This window comes from Sus scrofa, chromosome 15 (genome assembly GCF_054392235.1).
Source record: "Sus scrofa isolate SSC_HxYL_T2T_F1_AM1 chromosome 15, Sscrofa_HxYL_maternal_Yorkshire_Landrace_v2.0, whole genome shotgun sequence".
NCBI lineage: Eukaryota > Metazoa > Chordata > Mammalia > Artiodactyla > Suidae > Sus > Sus scrofa.
Genome location: NC_139397.1, coordinates 137,711,461 through 137,735,706, shown reverse-complemented (window position 1 = coordinate 137,735,706; position 24,246 = coordinate 137,711,461). Strand labels below are relative to the sequence as shown.

General features: G+C 41.6%; 1 protein-coding gene across 4 annotated transcripts in view; it reads left to right on the top strand.

Annotated features, from left to right (window-relative positions):
- EPHA4 (EPH receptor A4) overlaps positions 1-24,246 on the top strand; it is a 151,075-nt gene that overhangs the window by 116,758 nt on the left and 10,071 nt on the right. For all 4 annotated transcript variants that reach the window (XM_084998069.1, XM_084998067.1, XM_084998068.1 and 1 more), the window contains 7 exon segments: positions 8,270-8,328; positions 10,841-10,954; positions 11,214-11,399; positions 15,568-15,629; positions 16,062-16,271; positions 18,199-18,348; positions 22,057-22,250. In XM_084998069.1, the coding sequence (XP_084854195.1) occupies positions 8,270-8,328; positions 10,841-10,954; positions 11,214-11,399; positions 15,568-15,629; positions 16,062-16,271; positions 18,199-18,348; positions 22,057-22,250 (975 nt within the window).

Below are 24,246 nucleotides of genomic sequence, written 5' to 3'. Positions count from 1 at the left end.
GTTATATTTTAGATTCCACATATAGGTGATATCATATGGTATCCAGGCTTTTAAGAAAAAAGCAGAAATTGGGGATGTTGAAGTGATCCTTTTAAATATAGATATTTGCATGTCATGGAAGAGGAAATTGATACTCAGATAGGGGTAGGACTTGTCCAGGGTCATTATATTGTTTTTGTGGTACGGATATGCCTAGACCCCCAGACGCCATGCCTGGCTCTTGGGCCACTGTCTGTGGCCCTGTCTCTCTCCACCCCTCCCATGGGTGATCTGGCCGATGTCACAACGTGGCCTCTGGCTCTTTCCACTGGCTTGGGCAAATGACCATGATTTTCTCTTACTCTGTGGTACATTCTAAGGGTGAGGACCATCTATTAGTTTGCCTGGATGGTTTCACTTGTCCCCTGTATTTATTAATGTCGTGTCTCTCCGCTCACTCTCCAAAATGTCCTGGCATAGACATTAGTCAGGACTTTGCCCACACAGTGAAGAACAACTCCTTAGAGCGTGTAGGCACCCATATTTGTCATCCTGTTAGTTCTTTTTGGTGCCAAGTCTGTTTGATTAGAGCAGTGAATTTCATCCTGAAGAAGTTAAATCCACTACAAACACTCACCTCTCTTGGTGTAACACACACATACAGACATGCATCTAGATATGCCCACTGCATCCTGCATAACAATATACCTCAGGCTTCAGAAACTTCAGCTTACCCTGGGCAGAATCGGTGACTCCCAGAGTCCTTGCCTTCCTTTTGATTTGAGAAGTCGATTAAAATGGACCTCTTTCTTGTTCGTTGCCATTTGACTTTATGTCTGTACACACACCAGGCTCAAACCCATAGAACTACCGGTATTAGTCAACATCCATCTGAAAGTGGGGAGGATTGAGCGGGTGAAGCGTATATAGAAATTACATGGGCTTTTGTTTTTCATTATCACGTATTTCTGCATTTGAAATTTTTACCGTATATATAAACCAACTTTGGTCATTAGAAAACCAAGATGTTTAGCAGTCTAAAAATAGAAAACAAAATTATGATTACCTTCACCTCAAAAAAAAGATTTAACTGAGATCCCGCACCCGAGGATGCTGGGGACCATAAGAGAGAACCTTGTTTACAGAAAATGGGTCTCATCATGATCCTCAACCAAGATATGGTTGGAAGCATTCTCTCCTTGCAGTCTGGCTTTCCTTTAGCTCTACCTTTTGCTTGTTTGTTTTTTGCATTTTAAGTTGACCTAAATACAGTAGTGGGATAGAAGTAATTAAAAATAAGCCACCTCGTTATTTTTTTTTTCAGATGTTGTTCTTTGACCAAAAAAAAGAGAAGCACATGAAAATGTAATGCAGGTAGACAAGTTTATTAAAAGCTGTAGCTATAGAAAATAACCTCATAAGCTTGATGACTTAATTTCCTTTCTGCTTTTATTGATCACTTTATTATTTAAGGCAGGATTGATCGGATTTCCAATTATGAGTCCCCACCTTAGAGAATTGAGCCTGTCAAGTTACCCAGCGATGATTCCTGTCCCTTCTCCCCCATTTAAAAAAAAAAAATGTCACTACCCAAGGCTGATAAACACTGCTTGGTGATTGGTCCTCAATGGATCACTTTTTAGAAAATGAAATGTCAACCTCTTGGCCTCCTATTGATTCTTCTTTAGTGTCGGACATAAAGCTGTCATGGAAAGGCTGCCTGGAGCCAGGTAGCTGACAGGCTTTGCCGCGGCCGATGCACACTCAGCTGATTCTTCTCCGTGTGCAGGCCGTGTGCACTGCGGGTGCTTAAATGGGACAGAAACAGGTGAGGAGAGAGGAAACAGGGAGTGCAGACAAAAGTCCGGTCCATGCATTTAGTGAGAGCACAAATGAAAGATGGTAAATGGTACCCCTGCCATCACCTTGCCAGGCTGCAGCCAGCATCTAGGAAAGCAATGGATGAAACACGTTAGCCCAGAAAATGATGCAGCTGCTTTTTCTCTCTCAGAGCCAAGGATAGCTGACAGCAGAATGCAGGGTGCCAGACACAGACCCCTTATAGGGTGAGTTCCCACACTGCTGACGATGTCAGATTTTTTTTTTAAGAGGTAGATGCACAGAGAGCCACACACAGAGGAAAGTTTCAGCCCTTCCGATTACCTCCAAGAAAAATCTGTGTGGTGCTAATTTGTCATTTAAGAACAAGGAAATGGCTTCAAGCTCACAGCTAGTATCTTGCTAGATTTTCTTTTTCATTTTTGAAAGTTTCATTGATTTACAATATTGTGATAATTTCTGCAGTACAACATAGTGATTCAGTTGTACATATACACACATCCGTTCTTCTTCAGATTATTTTCCCATTAGGTTATTACAGAATATTGGGTATTGGTCCCTGTGCTATACAGCAGGTCCCTACTGAGCATCCATTACATACACATAGAATTTTTTTTTTTTTAGTACCAGTTGTTTTCTTTGTTTCCTTATATTTACTTTATACAGAGAAGCCTGAGCATTAGGCAAATCAGAATTATCTCTAATTTTCCCAATAAGAAATTCCACTCTTTTATTTTGGCCAACTTGAAAGTGTAAACATTGGGGGGGGGGGCGGTTCCTCAGGGCAAGAATCAAACTTCTAAGTTTACACATTTCATTATATACTTAAACTGGCATACGGAACACCTTGACTTAGATACCGCATATGTTTATACCACCCACATTACATTGAGGAAATTAACTTACATTTTTCTGAGCATCTGTGATTAGTGTCTTCCTCATTACTTGTCACTTAAGTTATAATTTAAGGATTCTGTCGGCTTTTCAGAGCGCATAATTGTACCTGCCATCTGCGTTGTTTAGGTGCAGCCCTCCTTATATTTCTGTGATGTTGTCCCTAGAAATCTCCCAGACTCCATATGCACATTCTCTTGGGAACATGATGCCATTTTCTTAAACTCCTGTAGGTAAACAATTGGGATCCTCCCTGTGTAACCACATGATTGCTTTTAACAGTGATTTTTGAAAGGACTGTTAACAGTGACATCATAAAATGCAACGAGAAGGTCACAACCTTAGGACTAATGATACCCATGATGGATGGTGTTACATTCCTTTGACAGCAGCCCCCCCCCGTTACTTTTATATTAATGATTTCATCAGTTTACCTCCAGATGCATCCGGTATAGTCTTAATTCAGGTTGCTTTAAGCTTACGGATCTTCCCCAGATAGTATTTTATTTTATTTTATTTTGTCTTTTTTTTTTTTTTTTTTTTTTGTCTTTTTGCCATTTCTTGGGCCGCTCCCGCGGCATGTGGAGGTTCCCAGGCTAGGGGTCGAATCGGAGCTGTAGCCACCGGCCTACGCCAGAGCCACAGCAACGCAGGATCCGAGCCGCGTCTGCGACCTACACCACAGCTCACGGCAACGCCAGATCATTAACCCACTGAGGAAGGGCAGGGATCGAACCCGCAACCTCATGGTTCCTAGTTGGATTCGCCAACCACTGCGCCACGATGGGAACTCCGTATTTTATTGTTCATTATGAGTGAGAAATACTTTTAAGAAGTCTAGAACGTGAGATGAATCTCTCTTTGCTAAAGGACAGTTGGGTGATCAGAGACAAGTGTTGCCTGATAACCAACCATAGGTGGCTTTTATACTGGCCTTCTGTTGATTGCCGACGCTGCTGGTTTTCCATTTATGTTAGGGTTATAGACTATCCCTTTTCCTTGAATGAAAGAGAAAGGAGGGAATTGATTTTAAGAAAAAAGTGAAATGGCTATGGCAGAATATGTGAAGGAGGTGCACAGATGGCTCAGGTTAGAAAGCTACTGGCATCTTACATGTTAGGTACTTAAAGCCTGGAGAAAAGATCGAACAGTTAACTATACGAAGGTCCCACAGCTAATTAGTTGCCTGATCAGGACAGGAGTCCTTCTTTCCTGACTTTCTCTACTGGCATAGATCATTTTAATGTCTTTTGAACTGGAAAAAAAAAAAAAAATTAACCTATGTCAAGAGTTAATGTTGACCGTTGTAACGAACCAAAATTTCAAGAGTCTCATCCGTTATGTTGGTACCATTTGTGACCCCTGATTTAATGTGCAATGTCACACATGCTATAAAGTCAGACTTTGCAAGTTGGTTTGTCTTCTTTTGAAGGTTAAGATTTTCCACTTTGGAGCTGAAGCTGTTCCCATAATGCGGAAAATGGTTACCATTCAGTGTATATCTATCTTCCCTGGGGTCCTAATTGGAATATTATGATCACATAAGAATGAATACACTTAAATGGTAGCCTAAATTGGCTCTGATGAAGCCATGTAAATTCATACAATCAGGGGGCAGATGGTGCCGCAGGAACATTTCTAAACAACTTGTGTGCAATTGTACGGTTCAGTTCCACCCATTTCAAAAGGTTGCTCGTGAGGAGTGTGTAGCCATCATTTGGTGCGAGTACAGCGACAGCTTAAGGAAGGGGAAAAAGAAGGATGGCTTCGATGAATCTTCATGGATGCTGCCGTTAAATGCTGGAAAGGGTCCTCCTGGAGCTGTGCTTCTTAATATATTGCTTTATCTTCTTTAATCCACACTTTAGCTGAATAAAGTACTTACCTTTTGCTAATTAGTTTTGGAACAGTGAAGTGCATCCATCACATCCATCCGCTTGATCAGGGAAGTCAGTGGTTTCATAAAAGTGGGGTTTATGCCGGGCCCCTGCCATGCTTCTCTCCGCTATTTTGTTTGTTTTATGGGCAAGTCAAGGTTCTGGGAGGGCACTGGGGGCTCCTGCTGAGCCTCAGCATTGTCTGTTAATACCCTGATCCTGCCTCCTTGGGCTTAAGTCACAAGCTTTCAAAGTTTCCCCTGCAGTGGAGGTTCTTTGCTCCAACTCCTGCAGTTGAAAAGTTCTGTATTTCCTTCTGGAGCATTCACTCACAAACCACTCCCCTCCTTTCCTTTTTTTAATCAGCTTGCCCACGTCTCGACAATTAGAAAATCTCCCACAAAGCCTTCCTCCTGTCATTCAGGTGATCTGCCTCGGATGTCATTTTAGACTTAACACTCTTTTTTAGGCTGTGTGGTTTCCTGACCCAATAATCAGCTTCCATGACTTTCTCTCTGCTGGACAATAAGGGACATATTGTCCTACCCTGAGTCAAAGGGGGAAGGGTTGTCAGGTGACAAAGGTAGAGCCGGACTCGGGCCTTTTTCGTTTTCAAGGTATTATTAAGTAGCTAATAGGCTGCAATTAGCCTCTGCCCAGTAATCCTTGTGCTTCTTTGTCAGCATTTCTCTGGACTCTACCGGGGTCTTCTCCTCCCAGCTACAGTCCAAGGAAAAATGTTTCTTTAGAAATACACCTTCTCCTCTAATTTACTTCCTCCTTCTACTTTGAGAAGTCTGAGACAGGGGATGGGCGTGTCAGCCGTGTAATTAATGACCCCTGCCATTTTGCCTTTCCTCTGGCTTGGCACATGTTTAATAAATGCGCTGATGTGAAACGGATAAGGGCACTCCAGGCCCTTTGAGGCCACTTCTGTCTTTTGGTATCTACCAGTTTTTGACGAACTCACCGGCAATTTAAGTTCATACAAAAACTGCTCCTCTCTATGCATTTTTTTTTCTTTCTTCTTTAAAGGAAAGAATTCACATCAGTAGTCAAGATCTAAAGTGGTTTAAAAGATAGACTTGTAATTTTAGATAATGCTTTTAGGAGCTCTGATAAGATACAATCTCTCGGGCTGGCAAGACCCTATCACACCCTTGGGACCTAGCCACGCGTTTCCCTGACATAAAGTGCTGTTTTCATAGTCCCTGACCTAACACTCTTGTATTTCCTTTAAGGGGGGGGTGGGGGGCGGTATTTGGGAGGGAACTAGATCTTTCATACAAGCGTTTGGTCCAGGGTGTTTAGACCTGTTTAGTTTCTTTGATGAAGAAATGGATTTGGAGAGCAAGTGGAATCCAGTCGAAGCAGATTTATTAATATAAAATGTGGAGTTCCCATCCTGGTGCAGTGGAAACGAATCCAACTAGCAACCATGAGGTTGCGGGTTCGATCCCTGGCCTCACTCAGTGGATTAAGGATCTGGCATTGCTGTAGCTGTGGCAGAGGCTGGCAGCTGTAGCTCCGATTAGACCCCTAGTCTGGGAACCTCCATATGCCACAGGTGTGGCCCCAAAGAGACAAAAGACAAAAATAAATCAATAAATATAAACTGTGCTGTCATTTATAATTTCACTAGATATCATCATATAACTTCATCTCTGCTGTGAGAGGCACGTGAGGTTGTGAGCTGCACGGGGCAGACACACGCTTCCTATACTTTCTAAGAGGGTCATGGGAGAAGCACTTACCCCCTGCCTCCATTTCTTTCTCTGTCCAGTGGGACTGAGCATGTGTCTGTCTGCCCGATTGCTTTCATACGGTTGTTGAGAAGCTGTGACGTGAAGGCGCTTTGAAAAGTTCAAGGGGAAGGAAAAACGCCAGCTCTTACTTGGGACTGAATTGCACGCACGCACTTTGAAGTGAATTCTAGTAACTGAGGTCTCTGTTGACTAAGCTGGTTCCTGCTTTGCAAACAGTGAGAGGAGGAGATAATATGTGTGAGGAGAGCACTTTGAAAAGTTAAATGCAGTGGGAGAGCGCAAGGTATAATCACTCGCAAGGGAATCAGACACACCGAGGAACATCTGTAGGCTCCCAGGGTCTGATTGCGGAGCTGGCTCCCGGACTGCTGGCAGTTAGGAGAGGAATGTGGGTGAGGAGCTGGCACACGTCACCTTGGTGGCACGGTGCGCACCCTTCTCCTCCCTCCCCATCATCCTGTCCTTCAGGGGGGACATCCGTCTCCACTTTTTCAAAGCACAGGGGTTCGGGGTACCAGGTTCTGACAGACCACCCTGCTGGGACCCACTGTGGCCATCAGGCAGTCTTCTGTCATCACAGAGCCTCAGTTTCCTCTTATGTAAGAGACTTACCTTGTCTTTAAGGCTCTAAGAATATTGCAAGATGTATACATGTAAGGATAACCTGACCTCCTTGCTGTACAGTGGGAAAATAAAAAAAAATTAAAAAAAAAATATTGCAAGATGATTCTAAATGGCAATGTAAACCTGACATTTTTGACAGAAACACAAATGTGCACATTTTATTCACTCATATGGTCTTGGTGAATAAGAGAGAGCTCTAAGATCAACTGAATTGATGTTCCAATTTATTTAATAAATGTATCTACATACATACACATGAAGAGTGTGTGTGTATATATAAACATATCAAGACTACTGATTCAAGCTTTGTATATATTCAAGATTTCTTGGAGTTCCCGTTGTGGCTCAGCCCGATAACAACCTGATTAGTATCCATGAGGATTCGGGTTCGATCCCTGGCCTTGCTCAGAGGTTAAGGATCTGGTGCTGCCTTTTGCAGGTTGTGGTGTAGGTCCCAGATGGAGCTCAGATCCTGAATTGCTGTGGCTGTGGCATAGGCCGGAAGCTATAGCTCTGATTTGAAAGATTTCTTTTGCCTAAGATTTTTATAACCAAGCCGAATCTCATGCCTATAGGCCACTGAGGGCAAAAGGCCAACCAGAAGACCATATACCATTTTTTGGAAAAAACAATTAGGCTACAAATAGAAATTTATCGTTACTCTTGCAAGTTTTTTTTTCCCACAAACTCTTAAGGAATGTTATCTACTAAATAGCAGATATCTACCTTTTAAATTGTCATTAATAATTTAGGAATTTGTATGCAGCAGCTGAAACCAATAACCACAGAATTATTGCTTTAAGAATATCATATAATATGATAATGAATTTTTGTGTGGTAGTGGTTGTGGTGAAAGCAACAGGGCTTACTATTACTTATCATGTACTTATTGCCTTTGATGTATGCAGAAGGCACCCAGGAAAACTTATTTTAATTCAGAATATATATATGGGGAAATTATCCAGTAAACTCATAATAAATCTATCTAGTTCTATAGTTCTCTTCAATATTATAAAAATATAATAAATTCTAATTCTATTATAAAATATTTGCTTTGTCACCTCAGGTTAGTATTGTGGTTAAGAGCAGAGACTCTGGATTCTGTCTTTAAAACCATTGCTTAATACCACGGTGAGAAGTTATTTACCTCACGTAAACCTCAGTTTTCTTATCTGTGAAATGTGCATAATATATTTCTCTGGTAGCAAAGAATTGTGGCTTAGAGCTTTTGAAATATTGTGGCTTACATGTTTTTAAAATCTTGCTTTTTTTTCTTTAACCTTTTAATAGACGAAGTAAATACAGTAAAGCAAAGCAAGAAGCAGATGAAGAGAAACATTTGAATCAAGGTACAGAAAATTGGGTTAATTTTTTATATTGGATTTTTGATTTTATATTTTATATATTGGATTTTATATTTAGCGCATGTCTCATGTTTTCCGTTTATAAATGTCTAACTAATATACCTGTAGCTGTTAAGATTATATTCCTTTCATGGAATTATCTAAATAATGTGCTTCAAAGTAACAAACTAAAATAGGTGACTGGTGTTATTTAAAGGTGGAGGAGGTTGGGGAATTTCCTTAGATGTTTCTTTTCTTTTCTTTTATCCTCCACCCTGAAAAGGCACTGGTCTAGCTGGCTCATTTATGTAGCCGGGTGGCGAGATTTAACAGGTAGCAATTGTTCCCATATTATAAAGTAAAATATTTGGAGACAAATAGAATAAGGAATTGAACACATCACAGAGTATGTGCTGTGGAATTCAGGATTGGCAAGATTTTGTTAGTGAATTTTAGTTATTCTGATGTTTCAAAGGGGGGGCAAAAATTACATTCGGAGAATTGGCTCTGAATGACTAGAGCAAAGTAGAAGACTCAAATGAACAGTGGTTGATGACTCTCCGGGAGTACCGTCCCCTAGAACTTCCTAAGATGATGGCAGTGTTCTTTTACTGCACCGCCATCCAATGCATCAGCCAGTAGCGTAAAGCACCTTGAAAACTTGAGAAGTAGCTAGTGTGAATAAGGAAGTGAATTTCAAATTGTATTTAATTTTAGCTCGTTTTGCATTTAAATAGCAACAAGCGGCTAATAGTTCCCCTACAATTAGCACAGGAGGTAGAAGAGCAGGAAGAATTATCTTAAGGCAGATTGTCTTGGCTAGAGCATAAAAAGTGACAAAGGGACATGGAGTGTCTGATAGTTTTCCATTTGTTCATCTCAAGTGTCCTTTCTTAAAAAGCACACTTTCTCATCTGTATGTGGTGTATATTTTTTAAAACGGAAAGTGATGTATTTTTTTTTTTTGAGATGAGGACAAAACAGACAGCCTTGGAAAATCAAAGTCCAAATTCAAAAGCTAGCCGGTATCCTGCACCTTTCGGGGACGGGAGGGGGGGGGGCCTGGCTCCCGCCCCCCGTCAAGCCTCAGGAACTCTAGCAGGGAAAGGCAAGGTGTGAATGCCAGTGGAAAGTTCCCAGCAATTACTAATGCCTCTTGTCCCAGACATCTCAGACTGACTACCTCGGAGCTCACATTCTGAATTCAGTTTACCAGGAACTGTGAGGTGTGGCCGAATCACCCTTCCTGGTATTCAAACCACTCACAATTCAGTTACAACCTTTTCTTCAGTTGAAGCTTCCACGTGAAATTCCTTGTCTGTGCTTACAGCGCCTTCTTTCTAAAACAAGGAAAGTGGCAATCCAAGACAGACTGTGCATTTGCAAATTGTTTTCGGGTGAGAATGCTGAACCCTAGCCCCTTGATGTAAGTCCGCAGAACTTTGTGCCTTTGGAGAAAGAATTTGGCAAAGAGACTGAGGGCAGTGAGACAAATAAGTGTTTATTAGGAGAGAAGAGAAGTGTGGAGAAAATACAGGCATGGGGCAGGCTGGTGGTAGGGAGTGGAAAGGGAGAGAGAAAGACGCAGAGAAAAAGCAAGAGAGGAAGAGAGCAACACGTGCTCTGAAGGTTGTTTAAATCACTTCTATGGGGGCAGTTCCTCCAGACTCCCTCTGGCCCATCATCTCATCTCGCTTCATCTGCCTTTGGCTTGACTCAGGGCCCTGCCCTCAGGATGGATTTGAGCACAAGGGTCTCTGGGAAGTTGACAGGATGTACTATTTTCTGGTGCCCCTCCTTTCTCTGACCCCCCCCCCCCCCCGAGGAAGCTTTCTGCGAGTGTGTAGTTCTGGGGGTCTCCTTGACCTCAAAAATGAGAAATAGATGGTCTCTATCTTTTATCCAAGTGGGATGCAGCCTTTATCTTGAAGTTATCTGTCCACAGGGAACAGATGACAGTTGCCCAGCCTGGGACTCATCTATCGCCTGCTTCAAAATCAACTCGCAGCGATTATCCCTCTGGTCCATTTAACTCAGGTTTAATCATTGTTTATTAATTGTTGGTCCAGATATGGGGCAAAAGGTGACACCCTGTAACAGGGTCATTTGAGAAAGTGTCTGTTATCTTCCCTAAGGGAAGATAAGATAGCTGGGGATGGTGTGTAGGATGCAGCTGACGGGGACAACACTGTTTAGCTAACACGCTCCACATTCCACCTTTCCTTATAGAGACTCTCTTTTCCTCTGTGGGGTAGCTTGTTTTTAAAATTTCATCCTTGCAGTGTGAAGACATTCCTGGAACTCAGTAGGGTTAGGGGCCTCTTAAGTGGCTCGCAGTTCTTCGTTTACTCCCTAACGCAACCCAGAGCAAGAATTCAAGCCTCTGCCTGTGTCTACGCCAAGTACTCTTCTCCTGCTAAGAAAACCTCTTCTGTGCGAAATACTTTTAGACCCAACTTCCGTTTACTAGTGGTTCCTGAGAAATGTTCAGTCACCCTATTGCATGTTTATCACTTAGGTGTTAGAACTTACGTGGACCCCTTTACCTACGAAGATCCCAATCAAGCAGTTCGAGAATTTGCCAAAGAAATCGACGCATCCTGCATTAAGATCGAAAAAGTCATCGGAGTTGGTACGTGTCTGAGTGTCTAGAAGCCTGTTGTCACTGTGGGTATTAAATATATACGTGTGGATTATATAAACGCATAGGACCAGATTGTGTGTATGTGTATATGTAAATAGCTATGGACGTGAAATTTCCTTGATCTGAGGAAAACACCAGCGCAGGGCCGGGCATGGAACAAGCACTCAACAAAGGGTAGCTATGAGCAATTCTTTTTCCACCTCGACTATGTTTCTGGTTCAGAGTTGATTCTTTGCCTCTCCCAAAGGTGAATTTGGTGAAGTATGCAGTGGGCGTCTCAAAGTGCCTGGCAAAAGAGAAATTTATGTGGCTATCAAGACGCTGAAAGCTGGTTATACAGACAAACAGAGGAGGGACTTCCTGAGTGAGGCCAGCATCATGGGACAGTTCGACCACCCCAATATCATTCACTTGGAAGGCGTCGTCACCAAATGTAAGTGGGTCACCCCCTTGACAGAGCCGAGTGAGGAGTTACTGGCAAATTAAACACACATTTTCTTTCCAGGGAAATGACAGATGGAGCAGACCCACTGATTGCTAATAGGAGGAAATCAGTGCAGGACAAGTCATTAATCTTGTAGTCAGCTCTAAATGAGTCTCTGGTTTAGGCTGATACCCTATTTCCAAGGCAGCTTGTGTGAGATTTTAGGGAAATTAGTATTGCTGATTTGGGGTATGCCTTGCCATCTTTCATATCTTTGCTAGACCAAACTGATTGTCACAGGGTAGGCTCAAGCAGATGGTAAGCAAAATAAATTTTAAGTACTTTTCATATAAAACACAACAAAACCTCGCCGCACCTTGTGCTCAAAGCTTCAGTTCCAGATGCAGGGAGCGAATCTTGGGAATCTGTTATATTTGGGGGATTTGCTTGTCTGCTCTGCCTGATTTATGGCAGTTGCCGTTCAGCACCTATTTACAGTAACACCTGGGTGAACCTTCCTTTTTTAGTCCATTAGCGGTCGCTGAGCCCGTGAACCATGCTTCAGTTAAAATACGACAGAGCTCAACAGGCACATTTTGCGAAGCAAACCCTGAATACATCTGTAAGGCTGGCTAAGAGCAACTTATAAAGTGGCATGTGGACCAGGCAGCTGAAATGGTTACTATTGAAGGTGGCTCTGTTCCAGGAGCCGTGGTACCTACCACAGTTGCTACAAGTCAGAGATCTTGTAAGCCTGGGGCTGTGTCTCCAGGAAGGACAAAGTGCCATTTAATTTGATTCCCAGTGCCTGTGAAAATTGGCTTCCATCAATGGGTGCAGAGTGGCTGCTGCAGTGGGTGAAGTGGATACGGTTCGAAGAGTAAACTATGGGCATTAGGTCTGGGTGGGGGTGGCAGTAAGACACAAAGGTACAGACTCTAAGCAGAGAAAACAGATTACTAAAAAAACAGAGCAAGAATACACTAATTTAGATGTCCTCAAACTTAAACATACATCATAATTCTGGAAAACTCATGAAAACACTTTGCTGGACCTCATCCTCACAGATTTGATTCAGTGAGTGGGGACCCATGAGTTCCCCTTTCTAAAGAGTTCAAGCTCAAACAAGCTGGAGTTCCGGGGACTACGTTCTGATAACCTTTGGCCTAGTGACCAAGGATTTGCAGATCATCTACTGCTAGTCAATTACTGGGAGGTCTTGACTAGTAGCTCAAGCTCTTGGTTTCTCATCTGCAAAACAGAGAGATGAAAATAGAACTTGCCTAACAAGGTTATTTCAGAGGCAGTATTTAGCATGTGTGGCATAATGCTTATTTAGCAAATTAAAAACAACAACAATGCAGTATTCACTGGCATTATTATGTCTTAAGAAGGACATCTTTCTCCATCTTCAGATTCCTTTAAAGAAGGAAACTTGATGCTTAGGGTATATAATTTTCCACCTCAGGTGAAGGCTATAATTAGCATAGAATAGCTCTATTGGCTTTTTAAGATTAGTTTTACAGACAGGATATTTTTTTCTGTTGCCTGTGGCCTTGGGGGCTGCCCAGAGCCCTTCACTACTTTAATTAAAAGATAACATTCCCTTTAAATACTTCTGCAGGCCCATTTTCTCAAAAGGAGGCTCTGTTCAGTGTGGGGTGTTTTTCCTGGGGTAGACAGTGATTTTCGTAGCACCTCTGCAGAAGAGAGAAGAAACAGGGGATCTTTGTGTTCAGGTCTCACCGCGCCTCTAAAACCTGTAGCCATTACAGCTGTAACTGCTATAAACGACTGGATGCATTTGCATAATGCAGTTGTCACTGAATTAAAATGATTTAAAATTTCCACCAGAGGAGCTGTCCCCTTCTCCTACCCTTCCCCTCCCCATGGCATCCTTGTCTGTTCCTGAGAAGGACTGGCCTCTGCCGGGAACCCAGCCTGCACCCGTTTTATTAGCCCCTCTGCCTATGGAAAGAGTCCTCTTTATGTCTCGTGTAGAGCTCAGAAAGATTCTAACGAATGGATATTTTTCATAACCAGAAAAAGGAAGGTAGAAAAATTGTGAAGATGATACCTATAGTGGGACGAGGGAGGTGTGAGGCCATGGGGGGGTCTGAATTCATGACCAGCAGTTCCTTAAGTAACTTTGCCAATGGACAGGGAGACTGTAAATTTTCTCCATGACCCTTTTACATCTTCTGCTTCCTTCCCCACCTTTCCAGGGGGATCTGGTGAAACAGAGGTAGGTGTTAATGCACCACCAAGAGAATCACCCCTTATCATCCGTTGACGAAGTATCTTTTGATTAAGACAGGTTCATTAAAACTCATTTAGACACATTTGTTCTGTGTGGTCACAGATGTAGAGGGCAAATGAATCTGATGACTTAAGAGCCTCCTATTTATATTGATAGGAACGTGTACTAGGACCTCTCCCTGGAACCGAGGGGAAGGAGATCAGAAGTGGTTTAACTCATCCTTTGGTCCACACCAAGACTCCTGTCCTTTCTGTCTGCTTTCATTCATCACTTAAATATGAACAGTCCATGGTGTTGTTTTCTCATCCCATATGCTTGCCTAAGAAAGACTTCTTAGGAATGATAGCAAATGCATAACCAGAAACCAAATTGATAGATGGGACTTCATTGAAATTAGAAGCTTCTGCTTTTCCAGAATGTTGCCTCCGAAATGAAGCCATTTTTCCTTTCCCCACACCAGATCAGAGGCTGATCTGAAAGGGGCTCTATGTGGGAAATGAATTGGTTTTTGAATAATTATGGGGCTTGGAGTTCCCATCATGACTAAGAGGAAACGAATCTGACTAGCATTCATGAGGACGCAGGTTCCATCCCTGGACTCACTCAGTGGGTTAAGGATCTGGTGTTGCAGTGAGCTACAGTGTAAGTCGAAGACAGCTCGGATCTGGCGTTGCTGTGGCTGTGGTGTAGGCCAGCAGCCGTAGCTCTGATTCGACCCCTAGCCTGGGAACCTCCATATGCCTCAGGTGCAGCCCTAAAAAGACCCCCCCCAAAAAAAGTATGGGGACTTCTCAGCAGTGACCCATCTCGTCCCACTTTCCTGACTGGGTGTCCAAGTCTAAACAGTCCACAAAATTAGCAATAAATATTTTTTTACTTATCAAACGAAAATTTTCTTTTCCTCCCAGAGACTCTTTTACGTTCTCTTTGCTTTAATCCTTGCCTCCGTTACACTCTACCCCCACCCCACTCCCACAGATTCCCTTTAGAAAGAAGGAGTTTCAGACCTTGACACCATTGCCAGGGATTAAGAAACTCAAGCATGAAGCTTATGTCCTAAGGTCCTCAGGAAGAAAACTAAAGTCAAATGAAAGTGTTTCCCCTAAACCTTAAAATCATTTTGATGTCTTTTCTGAAAAGAGGGGATAGGGTGCTAAAATGTTCTATTACTGAGTAAAAATTGCTGTCTGTAAATTAAAATTGACCCTTTTCTGTCATCTTTGTATTTGTCGTTGCTGCTGCTGAGGTTGGCAGCTTAAGGAAGCAAATAGACTTTTTTTTTATTGATAATTTTTTATTTTTTATTTTTTTTTATCGATAGGAAAGGGGAAAAGAAGGGATGTAGCTCATGACCTGGGGTGGGGGGGAGGGTTAATATTTGTACTTGAGCTTTAAGATGTGTCTGTGTCTGGGTAATGAAGTAGCCAGCATGCAGCTACTGCTCCAGGAAATGTGCGTTTCTCTAAATTAGGTTAAAAAAAGGAAAAAAGAAGTTTCTCTGTTCATTGATTCCTCTAGCATTACACAAGTGGCTCTTCTGGGGACAAAATTAATTAATTATCCTAAAGTTTTGGTTTTTTTTTTTCTTTCAATGGGCCTGCCCATTCATCTTCTCCATTTGCTTCATAGAACAAACACCCCTTCGCTTTCTCCCTGGATACCCGAGGCCACTTTAGTTAAAGACCTTGTCCAGAAGCCACCCAAAGGGTTAACCTTCCAGATGGAATTTAAACCTAACTCATCCTTTTAATATTTCATTCCTCGCTCCCCACAGCTGAGGCATAAGCTTGGCTTGTTTTAATTAAATTAGATCGCACAAGACAGGTGTCTTGGCAGGAAAATTGTGCACAGCCCATTTTTATCTCATTAACTGCAGTGCTCATCAAGGGTCTGTGTTTTTCTTTCTGAAAACTCTAGGTAAACCAGTAATGATCATAACAGAGTACATGGAGAACGGCTCCTTGGACGCATTCCTCAGGGTACGTGACTACTCAAACCCGAGACTGTTGGTATTGAGAAAACTCTGACAAGACTCCTTTTGGTTGTATCCTTGGGCTTTTTTACTGGGGTGAAGGAAGAAGAGGAGAAATAGAGAATGATGTGCTTTTTAAAAGCTATTCGATAGCCCACGTTCAAGGTGGGTTGCATTTGATTTATTCTTGGATCGTGGGGCTGTTGGAGCCATAGGTTCATTACAGTTGGATAATTTCCATCCATCGCAGGAAGCAAACCCAACTCCTCGGATGTGCTCCGCTCGTGAATTAGTGACTTTGGTCAAAAAGGCCCGGAAATAATATTGGAGTTTCATTGCACACCGGATACAGATAGCAAAAAAGATCCAAGTAATAAATGCTTGGTGAAAATTAATTTGGCCTAATGCTAATGAGATTGTACCTCCTTTTCCTCTGCAGAAGAATGATGGCAGGTTTACGGTCATTCAGCTGGTGGGCATGCTTCGTGGCATTGGGTCCGGGATGAAGTATTTATCGGATATGAGCTACGTGCATCGAGACCTGGCTGCACGGAACATTCTAGTCAATAGCAACTTGGTCTGCAAAGTGTCTGATTTCGGCATGTCCCGGGTGCTGGAGGATGATCCAGAAGCCGCTTATACTACCAGGGTAAGGAGACTTGGTGACCTCTGGGTTTTGACGCTGATGAAACTATTCCTCTCGCATTGGTGCTTAAGCCTTTTGTGATTTTTATATGTTCCTCATCCTTCAGAGCCTCTTCACAGCCATGTGTCCATTTTTAAGTCGTGTTTCCAAGAGGGATTTTGAAACAGCCTCTAGATATGTGACCACTTTACAAAGCCGCAAACTAGAGTGTCAGTATTGAATCTTTTCACACTTAATCTACCTTCCTTGTCCTTTCTTCCTGTTTATTTTAGATTTTCTACTTGGCTCCTTTTTATTCTTTTTTTAAAAAGTCTTCTTTTAAACAAGGCAGAACTATGTTTCTAGTCGGCTACCTACCGAATCTGAGAATGTATACACAGGATTTATTAAACATTTACACTATGCAAGGTTTCCCAGTATCTAATGGCCTTCATTTTACTACTGGTAGATAAGCTGGGATTAAGGCACAGTTAAGCGTTATCAGTATACAGTTAATGGCTATGCTATCTTAGCTGGATAATCTGAATAAAAGATACTAATGGAATAAACACAGAATCATAAAAGTTATTGGCCATTAAGGCTGACACTTGTTAAAATCAACATGAGGAAGGCCAGCCATTTTCCTCCTTTAATACTCACCATTGTGCATCTGGAATAGTAAGTGATAGTTTTGTTGTTTTTTTGTTTTGTCTTGTTTTGTTTTGTTGTGTAGTTCTTTGGGGTTGTGGCTTTTTTTTTTTTTTTTTTTTTTTTGATAGTAGTGTGGAAGTGTTCAGTTTCTTTGGCTGTAGATTTGATTCTGACTCATATCCTCTTCTGAATTCTGTGTCCATTCATTTGGGAAAGAGAATACATCTTTATCAATGCTAAAGACTTCTTATCTTTTTCAGTAGTTGAAGAAAGGAAAGATAAAGGAAGCTTCTAGAATGATGCATTTACCTAGATAAAACCTTAGCCAAATATTTACGGGAGGTGGAAGTCAGCACAAATGTCCAGATGTGTGGAACAAGCATAAATGTAACGCACTGGGTCTGCAGAGTACGCTTCAGTGAACCTGTGAAATTTCTAGGACAATTTATTGCCCTGTTTAGTAGTCCTAATAAAGCAAAGAAACTTTGAAATGATGTCCTCTCAAAGAGCTTAAGGGTCTGAATTAAAATTGAATTGATTTCCCCAGATGGAACCCTAAGAAATTCGAAACTGCCTTCAAAATACGTTGCATACAAGCATGATCAAACCAGAGACATTTGAGACCTTTAAACTTTCCTTGGGTAATCTTCAATTATTTTACCATTTCTGCAGATCCTTTTTTAAAATTAAATAATAATCAAAATCTTCCCTTACTCCATTAAAGTCAGTAATGGCTTTAGCATCTGGAATTCTTTGACGTCCTCTAAGAGCCTCTTTTGTGTACCATTGTTTAGCTACATTGGGCATGTTTTTCATGCTCTGCAAGAGTTGGGTGACAGTGGAATGTAGAGAAACGTTCATGTTTAACTTCCTTAGTTCATGATTTCAGAAGCAATGTTAAGCATTGCCTTTGTGCTGCTGGGTAAGAGAATCCAGCAAGGAGTCAAAATTACTGTCAGCTGTGCATCCATTGCCATACGCCATGGATAATGTGTGTTTTGTAAAACCTAAACTATCCTCTCTCCTACAGTATTGCCTTAAGCAGAGATCAGGTAATAGGTAGACTTTTTTAAAAAATAATTAAACAGATAAGATGTTTACTTCCGCACAACTAAAGAGAACACGTGAGAACCATCGCAACCTGGAAGAGTTTAGTTAGAATACACACATCTTTTTGTTATTGTTTGGAAAGCTGTCTCAGGAATGCTGTTGTCCTGCTTGGCAAACTGTAACAACATTCAGAAACCAAAATGGCACATCAGTGTACTTGGGGGATAACTGAGGGCTTGGATGTTCACAGGGTGGCAAGATTCCTATCCGGTGGACTGCGCCAGAAGCAATTGCCTATCGTAAATTCACATCAGCAAGTGATGTATGGAGCTACGGGATCGTTATGTGGGAAGTGATGTCGTATGGAGAGAGACCCTACTGGGACATGTCCAATCAAGATGTGAGTCTTTATGGTCTGAAATATGTGTCTTTGCCTTGAGATTCAGGAAGTCTTAGTGTATGATGGAGTAAGTGTTGCACTTGAAATGATACATTAAGCTAAGATTCTTAATACAACTGTGTCTAGTAATCTAGCTAAAACTTATGGTCACAGATTTCCAGGACGAAAATAACAAAGCCTAACTGGTATAATATGGGAGATAGATAAATAGAGAGACAGACAGATAAATGTATAGCTCGATCAATTAGTGATATGGAGCAGTGTGTTTACTTGGTTAACTTTTAAATGCATACTGAAATAAAATTAAATTTTGAATTTTAAGAAAAGACAGGGATATTTGAAAAACACGAATTTCACATGAGATGCTATTGACATGAAAGTTTGATTGGAAGAAAACTAGTGAATATTTTAAAGCTGGCAAAGTTGTAATTAGAGCTTGCCCCTTGAGGACTCTAAAATAAAGCTTCACTAAATGACCCTTTGTAAATTATGCACATCCCTTTAAATGTACCATCTGGACTACTTCGAAAGGGAGTATCCACAATGCCTGCAGTTTCAGAAAAGCATTCAATAATGACACTAATAAGATTCCAGAGTAATAGAATTTAATTACAAACATCTCTAGTGAGAAAGAAAAAAACAAATCTAGACCAAGGGATCTTCCTAGAATACTTACTAGCTAATTCTGGGAAGGTGTTCTAGAAGGGCTAGAAATCAGAACAAAATAAAATGCCCTTTTTTAAAAAAGCAAGAACAAAAACAAAACTTTCCTAATATTAGCATAGAGTGTGTTTATTAATGCATGGCATTCAATTTATCAATAAAAGCTATATTTTAGAAAATGTCTCTTTTAAAATGTTAGTCTACGATGTGGAATGTTACCTGACCATCTGCCTTGCCCCCAAACAACAGGACATTACAAAACCTTGACAATAAAGTAAAAAAAAAACAAGAAATAGGATGCTGAGAGTTCCCTTTGCGGCTCAGCAGGTTCAGGACCCTACATTATCTCTGTGAGGATGCAGGTTCGATCCTTGGCCCGGCTCAGTGAGTTAAGGATCCAGCATTGCTGCAAGGCACGGTGTAGTTCCCAGATCCAGCTCAGATCCAGTGTTGTGTGGCTGTGGCATAGGCCTCAGCTGCAGCTCTGATTCAACCCCTAGCCCAGGAACTTTCAGATACCACAAGTGCAGCCCTATAAAGAAAAGGAAAGAAATCGGAGGCTGGTTGCCTTATCAGGATATGAATGTCTAGAGCAATCCAGAAGCTAATTAGCTCTATGCCCAGTGGGGCAAAAAGAATTCTCCAACTAGATTAAGAGGAATGGTGGTGTTGACATGGTTTTATCTGTAAATTATAAAGGAAGGTTCATAGCCTATAGGAAGAAAGACAGCAGCCAGCACAACTGATAGATAATTACAAGCTAGAGAAAGAGTATGAAAGTGACTAGTGTGTAATCTATTGTTTGATGTGATTATGCTCTGCCGACACCTTCAAGTACCTTTCTTGTAGTAACATTTGGTTTCGAGTGAGAGACATTCAAAGGAACAAAGACAGACGAGTAGTGCCTGCATTTACTTATTTAATTATTCTATATTAAAACTTATCTTTATTTCGGGTAGAGTGGTGGCCAAATGCGCAGAAGAACAGATCTAAAATGTCAGTTTTCCCATCCTTAATATTTTCAGGCCTAGAGTTTTGACAGTTTTTATATTATATTAAAACAACCTTGTTGTTTTAAACTTTCAGCTGTCTGCCTTCATCTGTGAAAAAGCCTCTGAAGCCAGTTCTCTCTCACAAATAATATTGCTCTATCATTCACATGTATTTGCCTTTGCATTGGATTCTGTATAGAACAGGGATTAAGAGGAAATGTAACTGGAGAATTACTTTCATGGGTAGAATTCATTTAGCATATGGTGAATGGAGTCAAAGTCACTGCTGAGAAGATGTCAAACTTACCAAGTTTTTTTTTTTGTTTGTTTGTTTTAATCCTTTGCCCCTCTAAAACATTTAGCAGTAAACTGAGAAATTATGCTTTGTTAACCCACAAGCCATCTTCCAAGCTGGCAGTGGATAGGAAGCTAATAAAAGAATACTAAGCGGTCTGAGGGTTTATAACACATTGTGTTGATCTGGCATCAGCCCAACGTCCCTTGCATTCTCCTCAGTTCAATGTATGATGTTTTCATTGGGTCTAGAGTCCACACTATGCACCTGGAAAGATAAAAGAAAGTCAGAGGATCAAACCGACCTAATGTCATTGCCAGAAATTAATAGAATCGTGTTCAGTAAGGTACCATGTAGAAGTCTACTTCAGAAGAAGTAAATTAATACTAATACAATAGGATGTTGACAAAAAAAATACGTGGGAGAAAAAGGTTCAGAGGGCTTAATAAATCCCAAGATGATTGTTAAGCTGAAACAGTATCCTGGTTAAAAGGACCCCAATTATACTGGTACACAGAAGCTGGACTCAACTGAATTGATTATTTTCTGTTAAAGGCCAATTGTTACAGCAGTAACTGACCCACTGCAGGGAAATCTGATGTGGTTATTGAGTTCGCTGAAGCCAGTGGTAGTTTCACTGGGAGCTATCATTTTGAGGTGGGGGGAGGTACCGATTTAAAACAAACAAAACTTTTTAAAATCTCCAAACAAAAGTCCTCAGAATCTCACATTAACAAAGCCTGTGAGTAGCCAAGAAATGAAGAATTCCCCTTTTTATATTTGGCATGAGTCCTACCACATTATCACTGGGATTCATGCCCTAAAGAAGGAAGGTTCAGAAAAGCCAGTAAGAAAAATACTGCAATACCTGTGAAGACAGATTCAAAAAAGTAGAATGAGAAGAAAGCCTATTGAATGGTTTATGGCTTATAAGGCCACTCTGGGCAGGAGGCAGTCATGACTTACCATTATAACTTCTTTCCTTAGATGTGTAAGGGTCCCTCTTAAAATATAAATGCCCTAAAGGAAAGTTTTTTAATTACTATTTTTAAAACTTTAATTATTAGGGCCAAGGTCAGTTGACAGACGACTAAGACCAAGAAAGATACAGAATTGGTACATCGTGTATTTTGGTCATCTGAAAGTAAAAATGGCTGGAGGGCATCTGGAGGGGTTGAGGAGCATGCTGTTTGGAGAGAGGTAATATCTTCTGGATTGGAAAGTCTGGAGAGTAGGCTCTGGTATTGATTCACCTGCTGTCTGATCAAGAGGATACAGCCTTAAAATGATGCAAAGGGACCTCCATTTGGGAAGCAACTATGAATGGTTGCTAAGGAATGTATTTAACACTCGGATAGAGTCTCTTTTGCTAAGAGTGTTTGGCTGATGCTGGATAGAAGAATGGAGAGAGACATTGCCCTGTGGTCTCTGGGGGGCCAAGCCAACACCCTGTTGTTGATCTGATTGGGTTCTAACCACTTTGGAACATGGACACCTCTCCACTTTTCTGAGTTTCAGATGGGCATCATCTGCCATTTGAGAACCGCCTCATAGCAACAGCTGGCTTCCTTGCTCTGTTGCCAGCAATACTCAGATCCAGCTTTGGCTTCTGTGAAAGAACTGGAGCCGTTCCCGTGCTCAGGCTTGCTGGCAGTTTAATGTACAGGGACCTTGCCGAGCAGGAGGTTGAACCTCGAACAACAGCTTGCCTGGCATCTCAACATACCGATCTGGGTTTTCTATTTATTTTTTTGATAGGTGATTAAAGCCATCGAGGAAGGCTATCGGCTGCCCCCTCCAATGGACTGCCCCATTGCACTCCACCAGCTGATGCTGGACTGCTGGCAGAAGGAGAGAAGCGACAGGCCGAAATTTGGGCAGATTGTCAACATGTTGGACAAACTCATCCGCAACCCCAACAGCTTGAAGAGGACGGGGACCGAGAGCTCCAGGTCAGCCATGCTTACTTAATAGTGATGTATGAAAGAATACATCAGAGATGGCAGGCACGTAGTGACTCACTCTAATGCCTGCCTTTTAGTCAGAGGCCACTTCACAGCTGTCTGCAACCTGGGTGGCTTCTTTCTCATTTAATAGGGTATTTATGGTAGTTCTGTTCACCATGTGGAAGATCGTAATACCTGTCAAGCCTCAAATAGAAGTAAGAAAAACAAATTCATTTTATTTTATCTTATTTTATTTTATTTTGCTATTTTTTCAGGGCCACATCCGCGGCATATGGAGGTTCCCCAGCTAGGGATCTAATTGGAGCTACAGCTGCCAGCCTGCCTCAGAGCCACAGCAACACCAGATCCAAGCCATGTCTGTGATCTACACCACAGCTCATGGCAATGCTGGATCCTTTACCCACTGAGCAAGGCCAGGGATTGAACCCACAACCTCATGGTTCCTAGTCGGATTCATTTCTGCTGCGCCACAATGGGAACTCCAGAAAAACAAATTAAAAAAAAAAAAAAAAAAAAAAAAGGCAGCAAAAGAATAGCTAAAGTACTTATTTTATGAGGCTGGGCCTGAGAACTTAGGAAGGGGATGAAGTGTACTTTTGGGAGTAAGGTTACTAGATGCTATATTTGAAAAGGGGAAAGGAACCCTGGCTTAGCAACAAATAAGGACTAGAAGGCAGCTCTTTAGGCACTGCAGCTTTAAGGTGACTTAATAAAGTGTTAATTGCAGCAGGAGATTCATGGGTTTCAATTCTTAAAGTTACTGTTTTCTGAGTCCTTCAAGAATAGAAGGAAACGGGAGTAAAATAAAAACCAGTGACGTTACAAAGCATGCAGACGAATATTTGAGAAGTGTTTTAAAAACTAAAATGATTGAACCACCTGTCAAAGAGGTAGTTACCTCATTGGAAAGAGAGAAAGGAAGCATTTCAGTCTAGAAGGAAGATAAAGATACTACAGGTCTTATCCTTCAGTAAGAATTTTTCTACCTAGAGACTGAGCTTTACTGGTGTAAGATCCAGGCTATCTTGATCACCAGTCCCATCTGAAAGGGTGCCCATCCTTAGGAGTGAAATGGTTTAGGAAGAGAGGCATAAGGAGATTAGGTGAGTCTGGCCTGCATGAGGTGAGGCATCTATTCATCTCCAGATCTGTGCTTCTCAAAGTCTTCTCTTTCAGCAAAACCCTGAGTTAAAAATCATGGAGGCCATTTTCTCCGTGATATCCAAGCCCTTCCTGTCTTGGCTTGCACTAGGGTGTTCTCCTCCAGTCTCTTTCTTGAAAACTTAGCCTATAGACCATAGAAGAGAAGGAATACACTTCTCTTTACAATACATGAGAACAGGGATCGGTAACAAACAGCAGAGATCCCCTCCTTTCTCCTTTAGGTTTTCAGATCCCTTCCTGTTGGCTGCCATATGCAGAGCTTAATGACCAATGCTCTTCTGAAATAACACTGGGCTGAATTCACATTTTTCTTCTGCCCTTTGGGAGATGTGTGACCTAAAATAAAATAAGATCTCCTTAGAGATACTTCTGGTCTATTTTTGGTTCTTCTCTTTTCCAAGAGAGTGAAAGTAGATGGCGCTAAGACCTCTCTTCCAGGTGTAACTGGTCTCTTCTATTCCAAGGTAAACCTCCCCCAGCTTTTACAGCTCCATCTCCAGATCTCATGTATTTTTGTCTGAGGGTCTTCAGGCCAGTTGTTTGGTTCTTTGGTATTTGGCGCTTCTGCTTGCCGCATAAAATCTTTAGCTGCTGACATTGCATCATGTGTACTTAGCACCAAAGTGCAGAACAAATTGGGTTATCGGATACATTTTTCTCACTTCTAACTTTTTCTTACTGATGGTGCTTAAAGAGCTTTGGTGCTTCTCACTGCTTGCTGATAATGGATGTAGTGTAACATGGTATGTGATTCAGCACAAAATTAGGCAAATGTCACAGTGTTCCACAGAGAGCACCAAGATTTCCAGAACAAGCT